This window comes from Tiliqua scincoides, chromosome 3, assembly GCF_035046505.1.
Source record: "Tiliqua scincoides isolate rTilSci1 chromosome 3, rTilSci1.hap2, whole genome shotgun sequence".
In the NCBI taxonomy this organism is placed as follows: Eukaryota; Metazoa; Chordata; class Lepidosauria; order Squamata; family Scincidae; genus Tiliqua; species Tiliqua scincoides.
In genome coordinates this window covers 207,103,151-207,126,505 of record NC_089823.1, presented here as the reverse complement: position 1 = coordinate 207,126,505, position 23,355 = coordinate 207,103,151, and the positions used below count along the sequence as shown (strand labels likewise).

Genomic DNA, 23,355 nt, shown 5'->3' with positions numbered 1-23,355 from the left:
CTGCTTGATGATGTCACTTCCGGTCATGACATCACTTCCAGTGGGTCCTGACAGATTCTCATTCTAAAAAGTGGGTCATGGTGCTAAAAGTTTGAGAATCACTGATCTATATAGTTCAGTTATCACACCCTGAGCAGACTAGCTATCAGGAAATAATCCACCTGGATAATGAACATTTTGATAAGTCAATTCTGGTGTTTATGTGTGCTCTGCTTTGCCACATGGTGCTGTGAATGAAAGCAACAGATCTCAAGGCAACTCAGCTGTGTAAAAGGGTTTGGAAAATGAGACCCAGCTCCAAAATAAATACAAGAGAAAGATGGAAATGGGAGCTAACTGTTGTCTTTTTGTGTGTGTTTTGGTTCCTTAGCAGGAAAAGCCCAAACTTCTGGACCCTTTGGATTATGAAACGGTCATTGCAGAAATTGAGAAGACTGTTGAAAATGACTGTCACAAGGACCTCATCTTATTCCCAGATGATGACTTTTCAGTAAGTGCTAAATGGTTACAGAAAAAGCCAAACTTTGAACCAAGCTATGTGTCTTGATGTCACTGTGCAAGATTTCATGACTGGGGTATGTATATTTGTTTTATTAATGGAAATAGCAGCCATGTCAAGCCCCTGGTCTGGATCAGGATTGTAGCAAAGTGAGACAACTTGGATATTTGCCCCACAACCACCATCTATCCAAGTTGGCTACCTCACAGCAAATACTTTCCCCCAGGAAGAAAATTCCCAGTAGATCTCAGAGTTTGGTCTTCATTCCCAAGTACCAGAATGCTCCCTTTCTCCAACAGCAGCACCAGCTATCAGTCGTGGCTGATGGAATTGGTGCAGCAGACTGGGATGGGTGAAGTACAGATCCCAGGTTTGGTGCTGATGGCATTATGCCCCATACCTGCATAGATCACCGAGGGGCCATTTTTATAACTTTTATCCATGGCTTTTTAGTTCAGATTATTGTTTGGCTGTATTTTGCCCATTGACATAAACCAGAATGCTTGATTAACATAGCAGCTTTCCTCTTGCTTCAGGAGTTGGTTCAATAAGAGGTTAATTTTTAGGATCATAACGCAATAGAACTGCAACACTTACAAACTTGGGTCAATAGATATTTACACCCAAGAGTAACTGAGAATCCAAAGTATATTTGTCCTTAGCAGGCTTAGCACTGCACACATTCAGCTTTCCCAACTGTGAAAAACATAACCTAACTAACAGATTCCTTTAACCTAACTAACTGCCCCCTTTAATGGTGATTATGCTGCTAATAATAATAATAATAATAATAATAATAATAATAAATAAAGAAGAATAGGCATTTGTATGACACTGAATGTGCAAAGCACTTCACATGCATTATCTTGATGTATTGTTATCCCCATTTTGAAGCTAGTAAGAAGCTGAGCTTGAGGAGGAGTGACTTGCCCAAGACCATTTAATGAGCGTGCTAAGACTATGTTTGGTCTACTGAGCTTCTGTATAATATTTATCTATGATAACAAATGCCAAATCCTATCCCAACTAAGCTAAAGAAGAAGCTTAGTTTAGTTTTAGTCTCTTCTGACAATAGAATTTCTCAACTTCATCAAGAATACAAATGCACCGAAAATACTGCAGATCTAGGCTTTCATTTTTGTAGATTGTTTTGTGTATAAATACAGGCCATTAGAGCACCTAGTCATTCTCTGCTCCCATATATTCAACAACCAATTCACTTCAGGCCAAATGTAGCTGTTTGGAAACCAAATTTTACTGCTGAACAGGAAGCATATTTGTGGCGGCTGTGTAGCTAGTGGTCTAAGCATAGCTGATTCTCGGAAGGGAAGTTCTTTGGAACTGCACTTTACAAGTAATCCAGAATGGTGTTTAAAAAAAAAACCTTCAGACTCTAGGTTTTTCTAAATGTTGAGATTTGAAAGCCATATCAATTATTTGTTTAATTGGAAAAATAGTTGTACATATTACAAGGCTTCTGAACTTGTAATCTCAATGTTTGTCAACTCAGTATAAATGTGTTATACTGAGTTGACAAAGCAAAGACAGCTGAATGAAAACCATTTCCAACCTGTTTCACTCTCACAATTGTCTTGCTGGAAGAGCGCCAAATTAGTTTGTGTAGTTCTTGCTATGATGCTACTGGTTCACCAGATGTTTTGCACCTGGCTTCTGCCTCTCTAACGCGTGGTTAGCACTTCCTTCTGACACACACACACATATAGTCTGACTTAATATGCAAGAGTAAAACCTTGAAAGAAAGAGGGGGTTAATTGCAACCCCTCTCAGGTTCCTCCCATGCCCCACCACAAATAACCCCCTCCCTTATGCACTCATAATAGTGAATAGGGTACTTCCCCACAGAGAACTCAGAAGAAAATAACATTTGTTTTACCGTCTCAAGCAGCATAGTTGGGTTTCCTGCGTTGTCAATGCCATTTGGGAGGCACCTTAAGAAGCAGAATATTCAGCGTCCAAAGTAATTCTGTTACTAGCTTGACATAGTAGAGCCATCTCCAGATTATGTGATTTTACTGGACTTTCACTGTAAAAATGCACTTCCAGATACATTATATTTGCATTTTCTCAGTGTGAACCATGACAGTTCTCAGAAAGGCTTTACAGAATCATTATAGCCCAGGTCTATTCCCAGCAGCTCCATCGGGTGCAGCAGGAACAAAATGCCTACCGCTGCATTCAGCAGTACCACCAAGGCCACCGGTGGTCTCATGAGGGGAAGGGGACTTTCAGTCCCTTTTCCCGGGAAAAGCCCCAGGCCCCACAAAGGCTTTTTGGCCTGACATGGAGAATAGGATCTCGTGGAGCAGAGCTCTGACGGTCCCACCCCCCTCCCAGGCCGGTTCCTTCCCCTGTCCTCCCCTTGCACTGTTCCACTCACTCCCTGCCTCGCTTCCACTCCAAAAATACTCACTGCTGGCCTGTGCAGCAGGAGCATCGGCCAGCCCTTCACATGGCACTGAGGCTCAATGCCGGCTGGCACTTCTCTCCAGGTGCCGCGGACATACTTTATGGCATATTTGCAACACCCAGCACTGGTGCTGGAGCTCAGCACTGCTGCTAGAGACAGATAGGATTGAGTCCGCAGACTGCAGTCCTAGTGGGATTTGCTTCACCTGAAGCATATATTGGATTGCGCTGTTTATGTCTTTTCCATAGCATGTGGTTGATATATGGAGAACTTAGTAATTTCCCTTTGATGAGTGGAAACATTAATTGTGATGAGAGTGTCCAACAATACTAAGGCAGAGAGTTGTATTGTTGGTTAATTAGAAAGTTTGGTTCTCTAGCTGAACTGCTATGAGATGGGGATGCTTTTTAGACATCTTGCTTACTCTGTCAAAAGTGAATGCAATGTGCTCTGTGCTGTTATCTGTCAATTCTGATAGGAACTTTCTCCAGAGGGCACCTGTGGGCTTTGACGAGTTTAAAAATAGCCCAGATGTCCCCAGCGCTGGCACTGCTGTCATGGTCACCCCGCTCCTTAAGGTCGATGCCCCAATTTGAGAATCTCTGCCCTAAGTGAAAAGGCAGAGTTTTTAATTAGCCAAATTTTCTCCACCCAAATGCACACTGACAGTATCATTTAGATGGAGGGCACCTCATCACAGAAGTGATATAATGCGTTTCCCTCCATGTCATTAGAATTGACAAGCGAGGATGTGAAATCTCATTACCCTTGCACTCCCCCCCCCCCAAAAAAAAAACAACCAAAGACACAAGACAGGTTTTGGAGGAACTGGCCACTTTTATTTGACTAAACACAAAACTGCAGCAGGGAAACTCAAATCCCCCAGCAGTGTGGGTGCTAAAGGGGGAAATGGTTAAGACCACTTTATTCCCCCTGGCAGAAAATGGGTGTGCCATCTGGCTCAAAGCCACGCTGTATGAACTACAGAGCAGACCTATCATAGATGACCCCCAAAGGGATCGAGGCAGTTGGTCAGCTTGCATCACCCCTAGCAAGCCATGGAATAGTCCTAGCTATTGCCAGCCAAGGGGGTTGCTAGCCTGCCTCACCGAGCCGGGCCAGCAACATGTGAGCAGACCCCTTGACCTCGTTGCCTCAAAATGGAAGCCAGGGTCACATACGTGCTTAACTACCCGCACAACTCCTGCCCACATTGACCGACCATCTGTCCAATTACCTAGAAGTACTGCTCTGCACAAACAAAAGTCTGGGATAGGCAAAAAAAATCCACCAGCCAAAATGCCAGTCAGGCCAAAAATCCCTGTCCAACCTCAAAGGCAACCAGCTAAGCTTAGACAGAAAGCAGGGCAGGTAGGTGGGTGGGTCGATCAACGTGTTGCAAATGAGCAGGTTGACCAAATACAATGGAGGACAGAGTGCCTGTACCTTTAACCATTATATAGAAGAGGGAATTTTGGCTGGTGCAGATTTTTAAATCCTTCCAGGCTGAGCTGCACCTGCCAAAATTCCCTCTTCTATACAATAGTTAAAGGTATAGGCACTCTGTCCTCCATTGTATCTGGTCACCCTTCAAATGAGGGAATATTGAGTCCTCACTTTGAGCACCAAGTAGCCTCTCCCCTGCACAATTGGAAGGAGCCAATAGGGCTTCTCCAAATTTGTGGCTCTGTCTTGTGCCTGCTGGGCAGGGCAGGTCAAAAGGGGGTGGCGTGTGACCCATACCACCCTCATTACACAGTGGCCGTTGTTCATGCAGTGATTTTTCTTAAGCATTGCATCAAGAGCAAATGGTGACAAATTCAGCACTAGAATGCCCATGAAAGTGATAGGAAAGTTCTTTCTGTGGAACTTGATCTGGGATGGTTCATTTATGCCTGTGGACCCATTGCTAGATACTGTGGTTATTATGATGAGCAGATATGTATTCGGCAGCCATTTGTTATTTTAGTTTTTGAATATGTGCATGCATATTACATATATTGATTTTCATTTTCTCTTTCACCACCTTTTAAAATCAGATAGTGATAGTTCCATGGGAAATAAGAACGCTGTACCCTTCCGTTCCTGAAGATGCAGAGCAAAAAGCAGAACATTTATTTGTTAAAGAGGTAAACTAATTTCTTTTAAATTCCTTGATCTTTCATTTGTACAACTGTTGCAGGGTGTTTTTGTTTTCAAAAAGCTTGAACTTGTTGAGAACTTGTGATATTTCAAGGTACTAGGATAGCAAGGAACTATCCAGATGGTAGTATTTACTCTCTCTGAAATACTTCCAGTCATAATGATTCACCCAACCAAAAGCAAGGGGGGGGAAATCTTGAAACTTCATACTTAACACAGTAGGAAGCTCACTGTTTGCTCTGCTGTTTTTATTGAAAGGGAAAGGAGTTTGAGTGTAACATACATACTTATATTTGGAAATTATTGCAACTGACAAGATGTAACTCAGGGCAAACCCTTCCATGTAGCCAAATGAAGTGTGAGAGCCACAACACAATGATATATGCTGGGAGACAGAATTTTGTAGGAAGAAGGAATTATGAGTTCACTGGGAATTTGGTTAATGAACATAGGAACAGCCCCACTGGATCAGGCCATAGGCCCATCTAGCCCAGCTTCCTGTATCTCACAGCGGCCCACCAAATGCCCCAGGGAGCACACCAGATAACAAGAGACCTGCACCTTGGTGCCCTCCCTTGCATCTGGCATTTTGACATAACCCATTTCTAAAATCAGGAGGTTGCACATACTCATCATGGCTTGTAACCCGTAATGGATTTTTCCTCCAAAAACTTGTCCAATCCCCTTTTAAAGGCGTCCAGGCCAGACGCCATCACCACATCCTGCGGGAAGGAGTTCCACAGACCGACTACATGCTGAGTAAAGAAATATTTTCTTTTGTCTGTCCTAACTCTCCCAACACTCAATTTTAGTGGATGTCCCCTGGTTCTGGTGTTATGTGAGAGTGTAAAGAGCATCTCTCTATCCACTTTATCTTTTCCATGCATAATTTTGTATGTCTCAGTCATGTCCCCTTTCAGGTGTCTCTTTTCTAGGCTGAAGAGGCCCAAACGTCGTAACCTTTCCTCATAAGGAAGGTGCCCAGCCCAGTAATCATCTTAGTTGCTCTCTTCTGCACCTTTTCCATTTCCACTATGTCCTTTTTGAGATGTGGTGACCAGAACGGGATGCAATACTCCAGGTGTGGCCTTACCATTGATCTGTACAACAGCATTACAGTATTAGCTGTTTTGTTCTCAATACCTTTTCTAATGATCCCAAGCATAGAATTGGCCTTCTTCACTGACATGACACATTGGGTCAACACTTTCATCAACCTGTCCACCACCATCCCAAGATCTCTCTCCTGATCTGTCACAGACAGCTCAGAACCCATTAGCCTATATGTGAAGTTTTGATTTTTTGCCCCGATGTGGATGACTTTACACTTACTTACATTGAAACGCATTTGCCATTTTGCTGCCCATTCTGCCCGTTTGGAGAGATCCTTCTGGAGCTCCTCACAATCACTTCTGGTCTTCACCACTCAGAAAAGTTTGGTGTCATCTGCAAACTTTGCCACCTCACTGCTCACCCCTGTCTTCAGGTCATTTATGAAGAGGTTGAAAAGCACCGGTCCCAGGACAGATCCTTGGGGCACACCGCTTTTCACCTCTCTCCATTGTGAAAATTGCCCCTTGACACCCACTCTCTGTTTCCTGGTCTTCAACCAGGTCTCAATCCAGGAGAGGACCTGTCCTCTATTTCCCTGACTGTGGAGTTTTTTTAGTAGTCTTTGGTAAGGTCCGCTCCCTTGAAGCCTTGGTGGCCAACCTGGAGAAGCGCAGGCAGCCAGAGGAGGACCGTGGGGAGACATCCGGGGACGATCAGGCTTCGTCCCAACCTCAGGCGTGCAGCTTCTCGGCTGCCCGGGTGGGAAGTCTCGGGACTGGAGGACGTCATCCTGGAGAGGAGGGAAACAATCCCCTAGGGGGGACCCCTTCTCCAGGGGATGGGCCCGTATCTGAACGCACTCGGGATACTCCTCGGCGGGAGGGGGGTCGGGGGCTTCTTGTAGTGGGGGATTCGATTATTAGAAACATAGAGAGGGGGGTTTGCGACGGATGTGAGGACCGCATGGTGACTTGCCTGCCTGGTGCGAAGGTTGTGGACATCACTTCTCGTCTAGACAGGCTAGTAGACAGTGCTGGGGGAGAGGTAGCGGCTGTGGTGCATGTCGGCACCAACGATGTGGGCAAGTGTAGCTGGGAGGTCCTGGAGGCCAAATTTAGGCTTTTAGGCAGGAAGCTGAAAGCCAGGACCTCAAAGGTAGCGTTCTCTGAAGTGCTACCTGTTCCACGCGCAGGGCCAGCTAGGCAGGCGGAGATCAGGGGTCTCAATGCGTGGATGAGACGGTGATGTAGGGAGGAGGGGTTTAGATTTGTTAGGCACTGGGGAACGTTTTGGGACAAGCGGGGCCTGTACAAGAGGGACGGGCTCCATTTGAACCAGAATGGAACCAGACTGCTGGCGCATAACATTAAAAAGGTGGCAGAGCAGCTTTTAAACTGATCCCTGGGGGAAGGCCGACAGGAGCCAAGGGGCATCCGGTTCGGGACTCCTCATCCCTATGGGATGAGGATGGGGAGGTTAGAGAACAACAAGACAAAGGCAGGGTAGGAGAAGAAATTGGGAAAGGTAGGGTGATGGGATGTGATAGACGGTTTGGCACAATGAGAGGATGCGGGGACAAAGGAGCGAATAAGCAGCCCATCCTGGGGCATTCCGTGTATAAATGCTTTTATGCGAATGCCCGAAGTCTACGAGCAAAGGTGGGAGAACTGGAATGTCTGGTGACAAGGGAAAATATTGACATAGTGGGCATAACGGAAACCTGGTGGAATGCAGAGAATCAGTGGGATACCGCAATCCCGGGCTATAAACTCTACAGGAGGGACAGGCAGGGGCGTGTTGGAGGTGGGGTGGCCCTTTATGTTAAGGAAGGGATAGAATCCAGCAAAGTAGAGATTGAAGGTGGGTCCGACTCCACCGTAGAATCTCTGTGGGTTAAATTACCAGGCTTGTGCAGCAATGTAATACTGGGGGCGTGCTATCGTCCTCCAGACCAGAAATCTGATGGGGACCTTGAAATGAGGAAACAGATCAGGGAGGTGACAAGGAAGGACAGGGTTGTAATCATGGGGGACTTCAATTATCCTCATATTGACTGGGTCAATTTGTGTTCTGGACACGATAAGGAAACCGGATTTCTTGACGTGCTAAATGACTGTGGCTTAGATCAGCTAGTCACGGAGCCCACCAGAGGACAGGTGACTCTGGATTTAATTTTGTGCGGTACGCAGGACCTGGTTAGAGATGTAAACGTTACTGAGCCATTGGGGAACAGTGATCATGCTGCGATCCGTTTTGACGTGCACGTTGGGGGAAGAATACCAGGCAAATCTCTAACAAAAACCCTTGACTTCCGACGGGCGGACTTCCCTCAAATGAGGAGGCTGGTTAGAAGGAGGTTGAAAGGGAGGGTAAAAAGAGTCCAGTCTCTCCAGAGTGCATGGAGGCTGCTTAAAACAACAGTAATAGAGGCCCAGCAGAGGTGTATACCGCAAAGAAAGAAGGGTTCCACTAAATCCAGGAGAGTGCCCGCATGGCTAACCAGCCAAGTTAGAGAGGCTGTGAAGGGCAAGGAAGCTTCCTTCCGTAAATGGAAGTCTTGCCCTAATGAAGAGAATAAAAAGGAACATAAACTGTGGCAAAAGAAATGTAAGAAGGTGATAGGGGAGGCCAAGCGAGACTATGAGGAACGCATGGCCAGCAACATTAAGGGGAATAATAAAAGCTTCTTCAAATATGTTAGAAGCAGGAAACCTGCCAGAGAAGCGGTTGGCCCTCTGGATGGTGAGGGAGGGAAAGGGGAGATAAAAGGAGACTTAGAGATGGCAGAGAAATTAAATGAGTTCTTTGCATCTGTCTTCACGGCAGAAGACCTCGGGCAGATACCGCTGCCCGAACGGCCCCTCCTAACCGAGGAGTTAAGTCAGATAGAGGTTAAAAGAGAAGATGTTTCAGACCTCATTGATAAATTAAAGATCAATAAGTCACCGGGCCCTGATGGCATACACCCAAGGGTTATTAAGGAATTGAAGAATGAAGTTGCAGATCTCTTGACTAAGGTATGCAACTTGTCCCTCAAAACGGCCACAGTGCCAGAAGATTGGAGGATAGCAAATGTCACGCCTATTTTTAAAAAGGGAAAGAGGGGGGACCCGGGAAACTATAGGCCGGTCAGCCTAACATCCATACCGGGTAAGATGGTGGAATGCCTCATCAAAGATAGGATCTCAAAACACATAGACGAACAGGCCTTGCTGAGGGAGAGTCAGCATGGCTTCTGTAAGGGTAAGTCTTGCCTCACAAACCTTATAGAATTCTTTGAAAAGGTCAACAGGCATGTGGATGCGGGAGAACCCGTGGACATTATATATCTGGACTTTCAGAAGGCGTTTGACACGGTCCCTCACCAAAGGCTATTGAAAAAACTCCACAGTCAGGGAATTAGAGGACAGGTCCTCTCGTGGATTGAGAACTGGTTGGAGGCCAGGAAGCAGAGAGTGGGTGTCAATGGGCAATTTTCACAGTGGAGAGAGGTGAAAAGCGGTGTGCCCCAAGGATCTGTCCTGGGACCGGTGCTTTTCAACCTCTTCATAAATGACCTGGAGACTGGGTTGAGCAGTGAAGTGGCAAAGTTTGCAGACGACACCAAACTTTTCCGAGTGGTAAAGACCAGAAGTGATTGTGAGGAGCTCCAGAAGGATCTCTCCAGACTGGCAGAATGGGCAGCAAAATGGCAGATGCGCTTCAATGTCAGTAAGTGTAAAGTCATGCACATTGGGGCAAAAAATCAAAACTTTAGATATAGGCTGATTGGTTCTGAGCTGTCTGTGACAGATCAGGAGAGAGATCTTGGGGTGGTGGTGGACAGGTCGATGAAAGTGTCGACCCAATGTGCGGTGGCAGTGAAGAAGGCCAATTCTATGCTTGGGATCATTAGGAAGGGTATTGAGAACAAAACGGTTAGTATTATAATGCCGTTGTACAAATCGATGGTAAGGCCACACCTGGAGTATTGTGTCCAGTTCTGGTCGCCGCATCTCAAAAAAGACATAGTGGAAATGGAAAAGGTGCAAAAGAGAGCGACTAAGATGATTACGGGGCTGGGGCACCTTCCTTATGAGGAAAGGCTACGGCGTTTGGGCCTCTTCAGCCTAGAAAAGAGACGCTTGAGGGGGGACATGATTGAGACATACAAAATTATGCAGGGGATGGACAGAGTGGATAGGGAGATGCTCTTTACACTCTCACATAATACCAGAACCAGGGGACATCCACTAAAATTGAGTGTTGGGCGGGTTAGGACAGACAAAAGAAAATATTTCTTTACTCAGCGTGTGGTCGGTCTGTGGAACTCCTTGCCACAGGATGTGGTGCTGGCGTCTAGCCTAGACGCCTTTAAAAGGGGATTGGACGAGTTTCTGGAGGAAAAATCCATTATGGGGTACAAGCCATGATGTGTATGCGCAACCTCCTGATTTTAGAAATGGGTTATGTCAGAATGCCAGATGCAGGGGAGGGCACCAGGATGAGGTCTCTTGTTATCTGGTGTGCTCCCTGGGGCATTTGGTGGGCCGCTGTGAGATACAGGAAGCTGGACTAGATGGGCCTATGGCCTGATCCAGTGGGGCTGTTCTTATGTTCTTATGTTCTTAAGGGACCTTGTCGAACGCCTTCTGAAAGTCCAGATATATAATGTCCACAGGTTCTCCCGTATCCACAGTGGGACAGCGTCAAGATAAAGTGTTCTCTTTATTACCCTCTTTAAATAATAAAGCACATGTTTCCCTGTCTTTGCAAGTCTATATATAGTAAGTAAAAGAAGACATCAGCAGAAAGTATTTAGTAGCACCCAGGCTTTTCTTTCCTGCTGCAGTTATGCCTTCAGCAATAATGAAGGTTACTTAAGAATTCCCCTATTACATCTCCATTTTAGTCTCCTTCACTTGTTAGCCCTCCAAGGAGGAACAACACATGGCGGGGGGGGGGGGAGGAGAGCGATGGGAGTTTGCAGACTAGTCATGTCCCCTGTGCTGATGAATACCTGGGCAGAGCTCCCAAATGTCTCCTTGTTAAGTGCTGCTCTGCAGAAGGCAGGTGTTATCAATGCATGTGGCCAGGCAAGAAGGTCCATACAAAGCACAAGGCTGAGACATGGGGTTAGTAATAAGGGTGAGATTAGACTGGAGGGCAGACAAGGCAGAGCAAGATAGCAGTAGGTGTGCCAGAGAAGTACTGCTGGTGACTAGAACTTGAGCAAGGTGGGAATAGAGATTAAAAGCAGAGCTGGAGAAGCTGGTTCTCTAGACAGCTTCCCAGATTGATCCATTGTACCATCAGATATCTAGCTGGAAGTGGTTGATATTGAGCCAGGAAGTTCCTCCCTTTGGTGGAGCAAGCTTGGCTCTTACCAGAGGCCTGCACTTACACTCCTCCTGAGTAGGTCTATGAGAGGAGCGCCTTGTGGCCCAATACTAAGCTCAGCCAACACCAGTGCTGAGCCCTAGCATTGGCACTGTGTGCCATAAAGCACATTTATGGCACCCAGCAAGTAAGGAGCGCTGGCCCGGTGCACCAGCGCCAGCAGGAAGAAGATGCGCCACCACTGGGGGTGAGACCACTGGGTGGCGGTACAACCTGGGGGGTGAAACAAGGGCATAATGAGGGCAGGATGTTGGGAGGAACCAGAGTGGGAAGGGGCAGGATTGACAGAGCTCTGCACCACTGCATCCCAAACTCTGTGTAGGGTCTTCTGGCCTGATACAGAATCTCTCAAGTCTGCGCTGGCAAAATAGCTGGTGGAGACTTGAGAAGCCCCATTGTGGGTTTTGGGGCTTTCCCTGGGGGAAGGGGACGGAAGTTCCCTTCCTCTGAGGAGACCACTGGCCGCTTCCAAGCACCCACTAGATGCAGTGGTAGCTGTTTGGCACCGCTGTTCCAGAGGGCACAGGTAGCTCAGGATTGAGCTGCCCATCAATTAGGCAGACACTGTTCTGTTGGTTTGGGATGTTGGCCTTCATCTGGTGCTCATCCTCATCCTGCTCTGGGGATGGTAAAGGGGTTCTGAAGTGGGGCCTGCAGTTCGATTGAAGGTGTTGAATTCCCCCAAGATCTCAGACCCTTCCTGCAGGATCAGCTCTGGCTCTTCCTTTAAGACCATGAACTATGGTCCAATGCTTGAGATTATTGCAGGGCTCAGTTCCTCTTTCTCCTCTTTGGAGATTTCATCATGGTCTAGGTTTGGTTAAGTTCTGACACGTTTGTGAGCCTCTGCGCCGGGCTCCCACCCGTGCTAGCCCAATGCCGGCTGGTGCTGGGCTAGCGCGGGGCGGTCGCCCAGTCTCCGCGGATCGGCGGTCTCATGGACCGCTGAGCTGCTGCACGGTTAGCGGGAGCAGGGGTGGGGAGGAGGCGTTCTGGGGAGGGGGGAGGCTGGCGGGGGGTGCAGAGAGGGCAGGAGGAGGCATGACGAGGGGAGGGGGCAGGCTGGAGGCGTGCTGGGAGAGGGAGGGAGGCGTGTCCGCAGAGCTCTGCTCCACAGGATCCAAGGCGCTCATATAGAGCTCGGCGCCCTACACAAGCGCCTTTACTTTACCGCGGTAAAATACTTTACTTTTGGTCGGCGGTAAAGTGATTAGCCCCATTGCGGGATTGCTTACCTTACCCAGGAGAAGGGGACGAAAGTCCCCTTCTCCCGAGGCGCCTTCCGCGGTAGCCCAGGGCACGCAGGATCCGGCGGCAGCCATTCTTGATGCCGCTGAGCCTGGGCTCCCCGGGCCGCTCAGGATTGGGCTGCCTGTGATCTATTTGCCTCTTCTAGTCAATAATATCACTATGCAGTGATTCAAAAGGGTGAGAAATGTTGATATTCCTGCAACATGTGTCACTTTCATATTTATTTGACCACAGTTTTTGTATAGATTTTGTTTTTCCCCAAGGAGGAAAAGTGCAGAAAGCAGTGTTATGAGTTTTTATTCCAAGGACACATATTTATAAATTATAATTATAACCTACCTATAATTTACATTATAGTTTAGATCAGGGGTGTCAAACTCATTTCATATCGAGGGCCAAATAGCATTCATTATACCTGCTGAGGGCCGGAGGTGATGTCATTAGGCAGGAAGTGTTGTTATTAAACAGGTCATAACCAAAAATAAGCACTTTTTATCACTTATCACATTAGCTGCAAATGACAGAAGAGAAAATATGCACATCTCAATCATATTTCAAGATGTGGGAGAGCCCAATTTTCATGTGGGCTCCCCTTTCAGAGCCTGAGGGCCAGATAAAAAGCTTCTGTGGGCCACATCCAGCCCCCGGGCCTTATGTTTGACACCCCTGGTTTAGATTATAGATTATAATTTATAGTCACTTTAAAAGTGTATTAGGTGGGTGGTTTGGTTATATAGTGTCAGCAGATGGAACCACAATCATTACCAATGCATCCCCCTGTCCAGCCCATTATTTATTTATTTTTACTTTTTCACAGATTTCCAGTATTCATTCATTCATTCATTCATTCATTCATTCATTCATTCTTTCTTTCTTTCTTTCTTTCTTTCTACCTACCTACCTACCTACCTACCTACCTACCTACCTACCTACCTACGGAAATGAGAAGTGCAGAAAGCAGTGTTATGTGCTTTTATTTTGTTATCACACCTGTATAATATATAAAGGTGTGGCTTCTTCATCTGTGAATTTGGGACCTGTGGTTTTACCTCATCGCAGGTTCCAAACCCACAGATCTGCCCACCTGTTAACCTCAGATTGCAGCCAGGGCTGAGCTCAGCTGTGCGTGTTCTCCCTGACCCTCAGGAGATATTCTGAGGCCTGAAAACCAGAAGTACTGATTTTCGGCCTTCCAGAGGCCTCAGAAGGCCTCCTGAGCATTGGGAAGGCCATGCACAGCTCCCTAGATCTCAGAAAGGCATCCGAACATGACTGGAGCACAGCTCCAGTAGTGGTTGGAGGATCTAGCAGCCACAATCTGCAGATTTGATTACGGGTTTTCAGTAACCACGGGGGGGGGGGGGGGTTGGGAATGGATCTCCTGTGGATACCGAGGCACCACCTGTGCTTGTGTGCATGTGTGTAACTCCCACTAAATGGTTGTCCAAGGTCATTCTTATTACTTAAGACCTAGTACATTTCATTGCAGAATTTCTGCACTATATTGGTTTATTACTTTTCACCGTTGGAGAACCTATAGAGTAATCTATATAATAAACTGTAAATGTAATTAAAAACTAGGAACAAAAAAGGAACTCCAGTGAAGTTCCAATGCTTGCCAGGAATGTTCTTCAGTTCTGCTTCACTTCATTTGTTTTATCTTCATTTCAAACTCTACTGGGTCACAACCATATCATTGCTGTCCTACCCAGTGATCCAATACATAAGAACAGCCCCACCGGATCAGGCCATAGGCCCATCTAGTCCAGCTTCCTGTATCTCACAGCGGCCCCACCAAATGCCCCAGGGAGCACACCTGATAACAAGAGACCTCATCCTGGTGCCCTCCCTTGAATCTGACATAGCCCATTTCTAAAATCAGGAGGTTGCACATACACATCATGGCTTGTATCCCACTGATTTTCTGCATTCCACCAGGTTTCCGTTATGCCCACTATGTCAATGTTTTCCCTTGTCACCAGACATTCCAGTTCTCCCATCTTTGCTCGGAGACTTCAGGCATTTGCATAAAAGCATTTGTACATGGAATGCCCCAGGATGGGCTGCTTATTAGCTCCTTTATCCCTGAATCCTCTCATTGTGCCAAACTGTCTATCACATCTCATCATGCTACCATTCCCAATTTCTTCTCCTACTCTGCCTTTACCTTGTTGTTCTCTAACCTCCCCATCCTCCGAACCGGATGCCCCTCGGCTCCTGTCAGCTTTCCCCCAGGGATCAGTTTAAAAGCTGCTCTGCCACCTTTTTAATGTTCTGCGCCAGCAGTCTGGTTTCATTCTGGTTCAAGTGAAGCCTGTCCCTCTTGTACAGGCCCCGCTTGTCCCAAAATGTTCCCCAGTGCCTAACAAATCTAAACCCCTCCTCCCTACACCATGGTCTCATCCACACATTGAGACCCCTGATGTCCGCCTGCCTAGTTGGCCCTGCACGCGGAACAACTCTACCTTTAAGGTCCTGGCTTTCAGCTTCCTACCTAATAGCCTAAATTTGGCCTCCAGGACCTCCCGGCTACACTTGCCCACGTCGTTGGTGCCGACGTGCACCACAACCACTACCTCCTCCCCAGCACTGTCTACCAGCCTGTCTAGATGAGAAGTGATGTCCGCAATCTTTGCACCAGGCAGGCAAGTCGCCATGTGGTTCTCACATCCGTCGCAAACCCCCCTCTCTATGTTTCTAATAATTGAATCCCCCACTACAAAATCCATTGCTGGTCTTGGGTCTAGATCTTGGTTCTAAGTCCATTTAAGGAATTTTTCTTACTTTCTTCATCAGGAAGGTTATCCTGTAACAGAATCCTGCCAGTCTTCTGCTCTTCCTTCATGGTTTATGTGTGCCATACTGATGTCAGAAAAAATACCAGAGTATTCAATCCCTTATAAAGCTATACCCTTCAAGGCTGGCATAATGGCTTGCATGGTGATTCTGGCATAATAAGTGACATGATCTCTTCTGTGAAGCTTTAACCATACACATAAGAGGGCTTTGTAATATGAGAAAATGCCATTTTTCTATTTGCGGGATACGTAGTACTCTGCCCAATTTATAGCTGGGTGGACTAGGAGGAAGCAGCTTCCTGGAACATTTTGTGCACTGGTTCAGGGGTGCCAGCAGCATGAACACACCCATGGCAGACTGCTGTCTAGTAGCTATAGATTTCTTCATATGCCTTGCATTGTAAATTTAAGCCAATGTCTTTATATTCTTTAAATACACTGTTCTGTTTACATTAGATGTATTCTCTTTGTGAAGAATAAAAAGCTTTTTATGTTAATCCTGTAGGTCAACGAACTGATTAGTTGTGCATGTCAACTCTGCATTTATTTATAAATGCATTAGTGAATAGGACATACTATTGAAAATTAACTCTCTGGATTTCCCCCTGTATGTGTAATGATTTTATCTTTTCATCATATAATGACTGGTAATACAAATACAAAAGCAAAAGAAGTAAACTGGTCTTTTTTCTAAGAATGCCCTTTCTGTGCATGTGCCAGCAGTAGGATGAATGAAGTGTGGGATCGATGTTGTCCCTGATCCAACTCTCTGAATGAGCTTTTTCACTGCCTCATGTATTACGGTATACACATTGCCGCTAATCAAATATACAGTTATTGCAGGCCAGATGGTCACCAGACATACTTCATAAAAACCTAAACCACAGAAATACAGACTCAGGAATGTGCTTGTCAACCTGTTAATCTGCATACAGGGGTCTGATCTCATTGCTGTATCTTTTGCAAACCTTACATTGCTTTTACTGGTGCAAAATAGTAACGCTGGACTTATTTTGCTATTTTTTTGATACAGTGATATATGTTCTCCTAATGCTCAGGCATCCTTACATTCTTGGGTTATGGTTCAGAAAATTTAAGGAATATTTAAAAATCTGCAAGAAAAGAGTTACAAAGCCAGAGATACAGCATTGCCTCGTAAGAGAATGGTTCAAACAGCTTCCTCATGAGGAAGCCACAGATTAGGCTTCCTCATGAACTATTCACTAAAGAGACTATGCTGTATCTCTAAAACTAGACATGATAGGGAAAAGGTGATGCCATTTTTTGAATCAGCACCCCAAATACGCACATAAATAGGTCTAATATTTAAGACGGCAATGTATGTTGGCCTATGTAATTCTTTGTAATTTGAAAGCAGCATCATTTCAAATGTGTTTCCTGAAATATAATGTACTTTGCATCTGCAGAACCTAATTATTAGAGTGGTAGAAACTCTGTTGTATGATTGGCTTGGGCACCCAACAGTCATTTTTAATCAGGAATGTGCTTTTGGAGTCACTCACTAATTTAATGGCTCTTTACTTTTTAAGACACTAGAAATGGGCCAAATGCAGAGATTTAATTTGAAGAACGACATGTGAGGTCCTTTTTATTATTACTTCCTCATTCCTATTTAATAATTAATTCAGGCTGCAGTCCTAGGCACACTTTTGTGGGAGTAACCCAACAGAACAGCAATGGTATTACTGCTGGGTAGATGTACAGAGAATTATGCTGTCAGTCTTGTGGCAGAGGCTCAGGAGATCAAAATCAGATTATCTGCTACAGCAGAGCATACATCAAATTGCCGTAGCTCTAGGCACACTTGTGTTGCATTATGTTTAACTGGTGCTGTTAATTTTAAAATTATAAATGTGTTATTAACATAGAACATAAAATGAAGATTGTACAATAATCCTCACAATTTCACTTTCATCACAATAGCCAGTATTTGATTTTAATACACTCCATTCTCTTTGTTATTTGTTGAAGGATTCCCTTAATTGTTTAGGCTTAATGGATCATTTCTTTCTTAGCATTTTTGTCATAAGACATGCAGATTTTATAGGAATTGAATCTTGGTGTGACAACACTAACTAGCTGTAACTATCAATGGTTTCACATTCAATTAACATGTAAGAATATAGTACAAAATTTGCGACACTGAAATTCCATTCTTCTTGACAGTGAGAAGTCTTATTGGGGATTCTATGAGCATGTATATTTTGAAAGATACCTCATCATACTCAAAAAAATTCCCAGAAGAGCAACCTACCAACTCTGAGTTTAGAAAATATTAGTTATGAGAAGGGAGTGTGTGAGCGTGAGACAGAACTCAGTTGTGCTTTGGAACAAAATGTGACAGTTGAGATATGATCACGAACAGTGCAATCCTATGTGTACCTACTCAGTCAGTCCCTCTGAGTTAAATGAGACTTATTCCCAGAAAAGTGTGTATAGGGTTGCAGCCTAAATGCATTAGGGGTACAGTAAGTATTGCAACAGGAAGTTTTTTTCCTGACTTCAGTGAAATGTAGATTACACTGTAAGGAATATCTGGAAAGTAATGATGAGCTGATGAAAACACAGCAAAACCAGAGACACTTATACTTGCAACAGATGGTAAATTTGAGTACAAGAATGTGTAAAAAGCTACTTACTATATGATAATAGGAAAGGTGCTGCTACTCAACACAGGAAACCTAACGCTCTGTAGTGTGCTTGCCCTTCATTTTCCTGTGTTCAGTAATTCTGGGCGAATTCACTCATACTTCAATTCTGTTGAATGCTTCAATAATTGAATGCAGAACTATAATCACTGAATGTTTTACTAAGGCGCAGATCTGAAGTTCTTAATGCGCAGCAACAGGCTATACTCAGAGATTTCCTCACCAATCAGATGACTAGATCCTTTACAGATTTCCAATAAAATTAATCGGCGCACACACTTGTGTCTAAGTAAGTCCTGTTCAGATCAATGGGACTTACTTCTAAATAGACATACATAAGATTGCACAGTAAGAACCTAGAAAATGGCTGTAGAATGTTAGAGATAGAAGGGATCATGAAGGTCACAAAGTCCAACCCCCACTCTTTGCAGACAGCTGCTACTGAATTCCTGATATGCTTTTGGGAAGGAGGAGAAGAGTTGGTGTCTGAAAGCAGTCCTCATGCGTAAAGCTTACTGGTATATCAGAGATAACTATACCAATAGTTGGTGGTGGATGCAGGATGTGTCAGCTTTGTATGTTGTAGGTGTAGCTGTTCTTTGTGTGTTACCTTTGTGGCACATCTGGGACTGCACCCACAAAGGTGGCCTGAATGTGGGATCTTGTTCCTTTGTATCAGGTGCCCATGATTAGGTGGACCATGTTTTGGGGCATCTGAAATCTTCCTAGCTACCTGAATCTACCTAATTAAAATAAGCTGTTCTTCCTGGTTTGTCTTAGGCTTGTAAATATTTCAGTTCCGAGTGGCACATTGTGGATTACAAATATGAACAGTACTCAGGAGATTTTAGACAATTACCACGGTAAGAAATTTTACCTTTTGGTTTGTTTTTTTAAAAAAAAATTATTACTATTGTTATTATTTTGATTGTATACCTATATATAGATTGTAGCAGTACCAATCATTCCCATTGATAATGTAGCTTGTGAATTGAGCAATCCTAAACACTTTCAGCAGGCGGTTTCTATATTTTGGAATTGAAAAACTGCTGCCAGGGACAGAAATTGCTTCATCTACTACATCCAGCCCTCCAGGACATGGTCCCCAGTGGTTCTACTTGGATCTGCATCAGCTCTTTGGCTGGCACAAGTGGGAGTGCACTTGGGAGCATGGCAAGGCTGGGCAGGGACATATCAGTGGCACTGTAGCAACTGATAGCCACCCTCTGCCCTCCCCCAACATGCCTTCCAGCGGCCCAAGTCCCCACCCTGATCCTTCACCTCTCTGCCCCAGACATCCCCCTGTGGGCCCATAGCCCACCCTGCTGTGCCAGTTCACCTTCTCCAGCGGTGACAGCGAGCTCAGGTGGTGCATACACACAGTTGTCAATCTTGACATTGGCAGCCCCAATGCGCATGTTGTTGCTGCAGCCGCAGCACTAATGGAATGGACCTTCCACTGACAGAATGCTCATTCCGTTAGTGGAAGGCACTCCTAGGATTGTATGCATACTGGGCAGAGAAAATAGCTTCTGTTGTTTTTTAAAAAAAATTCATTTCACCCAAGAGAAGGGTGCCTGCCTTGCAGCAAGCTGTTTTCAGCACGTGGGAATTTATGGGACTATATCCAACATTGCCTATAATGCTTCATTTTTTTCGGTACTAATCAGAACCTTGCCTTGGAACATGAACCACATGAAGTAGAATGGGACAGTCATGTTACACAGCTGGAGTAATGGAAACCTTGAAGCACTATACTGAGACAATTCAATTGTTTCCTTCCCTAAAGGCATGCTGAGTTAGCCGGTAGTTTCACACACTCTCAGAGCAGCATATAGATTTGTAGAATAGTCAGCTGGTAGGGAGAAGCATTTTTCAGTAGTTGAGGAACTTCTTTTCTGAAAATATTTCTGAGGAAGTAAACATGTGGTCAAATGTAGATATGGAGATGGGCCCTATTCATCCATGTTTTCGCCAGAAAAAGTCCTAGAAAAATTTGCTATATCCTAAAAATTGAGAAGGTCTCATGAAAGTACTTAGTTCACGATGTGTAATGCAGCTCATCCTATGTATTTAATAATTGCAGTGTATTTAGTAAAGGCAATATTAGCTCTTTTCTCCAAGAATTTGTCTAGTGCCCATTTAAAGCCATTTATTTAAAGACGACTAGGATTAAAGTTGGTATGCAGGATGAGCTTATTTACTCAGGTTCTTTGAATTTGGTAGAACTTATTCTCTAGTAGTCATTGTGTTTAGGATTGCGCAAGGCAGCATTACAGCCCAGTACTAAGAGCCCGATGCTATCCAACTTTCCAGCTCCAGTGTGGCCCCAATGCAATCCTGTGGTAAGGGAACACATGCTCCCATACCTTGAAGAGGCCGCAGTGACTATCCGTCCACCATAGGATGCAGTGCAAACCCCACTGATGCACCAGCACTGGAAAATTGGATAGGATTGGGCCCTAAATCCCCGTACAGTGATGCAGCGACTCCAGTGCAGCTTCTGCTGTATCCCATGGGGGAGTTTTGGCATGTTGAGGCCTTCTCTGTGTAAGGAAATGTTCGTTCCCCTGCCCTGCTGTCAGTCCCAGTAGCTGCAATGGTCAACTTGGATCCCCACCTGATTAATAGTTGCCGCGATTCTGCAGATCAAGTCCGGGATATTCCAAGACCTATAGAAGTAGTGCCAGACACAGGTAAAATGTTCTGGAGGTCTGGCAGGAGGTCTGGCTGTGATAGAGCTGCCGTCTTGTATGCCTGAAGATCTAAGGCTGCCAGTTTGAAAGAACCGCAAGTATCCGAGAACTGACACCATGCTGGTATACTGATGAGCTGACCCTCGGTGGCAGAGAGGAGTCACTGTTAAGTTGAGCTTGGGAAGCAAAGTGGCCAGAGAGAAGCCAGACTGGGAAGGAATCTAGCTGGAATGAGGAGTTCTATGAAAGATTATTGTAAAAATCCCTATGGAGGTTTAGAAAAGCCTGCCTATGTAAACCGCCTTGGATTAAAGTCTGAGAAGAAATCTGATGACCAAGAAAGGTGGTATATAAATATTATTATTATTATATACCCAATCAAGCTGGTAGTCTGTTAGACTCAATGGGAATTTTCCAATGGTTTTGTAACAGTTATTCAAGATTAAATGAGTAAGTACACACGCACTTCTTAGTTAACAGGGTGCCATAAAAGTTCTAAACTGAATGTGATATAAGAATTGCTATGAAAACATCATGGCATTAGATGCCCACAGGTCAAATATTACCTCTGGATGAAAGTTGTGCATTTATTCACTATTCTTGAGAACAATCCAAAGCAATAAAATCATAAATTTTCAAATATGGCCAAAGAATCTTCCACAAATTAACGTTATCGAAGATGGCAGGTATTCACATCCAATTTATTTTAAATTATCACCGTAAAGCATGATGTCTGATTGACTCCATTAACAGTCTCATTAAAAATAACACTTCAGTGGATACTGTGAAGGTGAAAATTAATCTTTGTGTTTTCTCTTTAGGAACGAATACAAACCAGAGAAACTTCCCTCTCATTCCTTTGAAATTGATCATGAAGATGTTGACAAGGATGAAGTAAGCATATTCCGATATTTCTTTCTCAGTGCTGAGTTAGCGCTATCTTCCATAGTACGTTCCCCATTTTAATGGAAACAAATGCCTTTTGTGTGCTCAGCAAAAGAAAGATCTATACTTAAAAGACTTCAGGAGGTTACATGTGTTCATGCAAAACAAGTGTCCCATCATATTGTGCAGACTGAGATCCAACTCACAAAAAAAAGCAAGCCAATGGAATGTTCATATTGTATTTCACACAGGACACAACATCCCACTCATCTTCAAAAGGCGGTGGTGGTGGAGGAGGAGGGACAGGGGTTTTCAAGTCGGGCTGGCTTTATAAAGGGAATTTTAACAGCACAGTACACAACAGCATCACAGTTCGGGTAAGTACATTATTATGCCTACAGTTCTTTCATAGTTGTCTTCTGTCTCCCTCCACCATCACGATCACCGCATTTCTATTATCAATTTTCATTTTGTTGTTTATGCCTCAAAAATAGAATCCATGGAAGTGCATTAAGTGATATTAAAGTGGCTGTTTCCATTGTCTCCTGAAAAAGTATACTTGGAAATGGTTATTATCAGTGATGTTTCATTTAAAATTCTCTCTCTGAATAAAAGCAATTTGCAGTACAGCTAATCCTACGTTTGTATTCACATAGTCATTCAAAAAGCGCTACTTCCAGCTGACGCAATTGTCAGACAACTCATACATAATGAACTTTTACAAGGATGAAAAGATCTCAAAAGAGCCCAAAGGCTGCATCTTTTTGGATTCCTGTACAGGGGTTGTTCAGGTAACCAACTTTTTATTTCATTTTTGTGTGCTTTTACTTTTTAAAAATGCAGGTTTTATTTATTTGTTTATTTATTTATTTTGCAAATGTATATCCTACAGAACCAGCCCTATCAGGCTTGTCAAATTGAGTATAGCAATGATCTATCATTTCAATGGAAACAGCATTTTTCTATTTAAAAAACAACTATAAAACAATACACAACAACAATTCAAATCAAATGTGCAGCGTGATAAAAGCCATTTCATGTGAAGCTTGATAAAAGCCATTTTACTGCCATTTACTGTCCCTCCAGAAACACAAATGTGCTCCTAAACAGGAAGGTCTTTCTTTTCTAAAAATTGGGAGAGAGCCAGCTAGGTAGGCCTTCCTATGAAAGGGATTCAAACAGCAAGGAGCCACAACAGAACAAAAGGTCAAGGTCTTGCCATTTAAAATGTGACCATTCTTCAGGCAACAAAAACAGCATAAAGATGGTCAATCCATTTGCATGGAGACAATAATACAGACTAGTTAAGAAGCAGGTGGTAAAATTACCAGAAGCATGATTTAACAACATGAGTTCATCCACTAGTATTTGCTTTCCATATAAAATACAAAGAAATGGAAGGATATTGAATGTCTCCCTTTATTCAAACCAAGGATAGCATCCTAAGTAGTACTTTTGCTTCTGGAAGATCTTTCTGGAAATGTAAGCTTATTCAGAAACAGAAGGAGCATTTTGTTCATTCAAGGAGTCTTTCTGCTTGGGCAAGGACCCCTTA

General features: G+C 44.4%; 1 protein-coding gene across 1 annotated transcript in view; it reads left to right on the top strand.

Moving 5' to 3' along the window:
- Positions 1 to 23,355, top strand: part of DOCK10 (dedicator of cytokinesis 10) — a 230,435-nt gene that overhangs the window by 98,848 nt on the left and 108,232 nt on the right. Inside the window, exons 2-7 of the mRNA XM_066622585.1 lie at positions 371 to 490; positions 4,967 to 5,056; positions 19,000 to 19,082; positions 21,737 to 21,809; positions 22,052 to 22,177; positions 22,457 to 22,591. Coding sequence (XP_066478682.1) covers positions 371 to 490; positions 4,967 to 5,056; positions 19,000 to 19,082; positions 21,737 to 21,809; positions 22,052 to 22,177; positions 22,457 to 22,591 — 627 coding nt within the window. The remainder of the gene's footprint in view (positions 1 to 370; positions 491 to 4,966; positions 5,057 to 18,999; positions 19,083 to 21,736; positions 21,810 to 22,051; positions 22,178 to 22,456; positions 22,592 to 23,355) is intronic.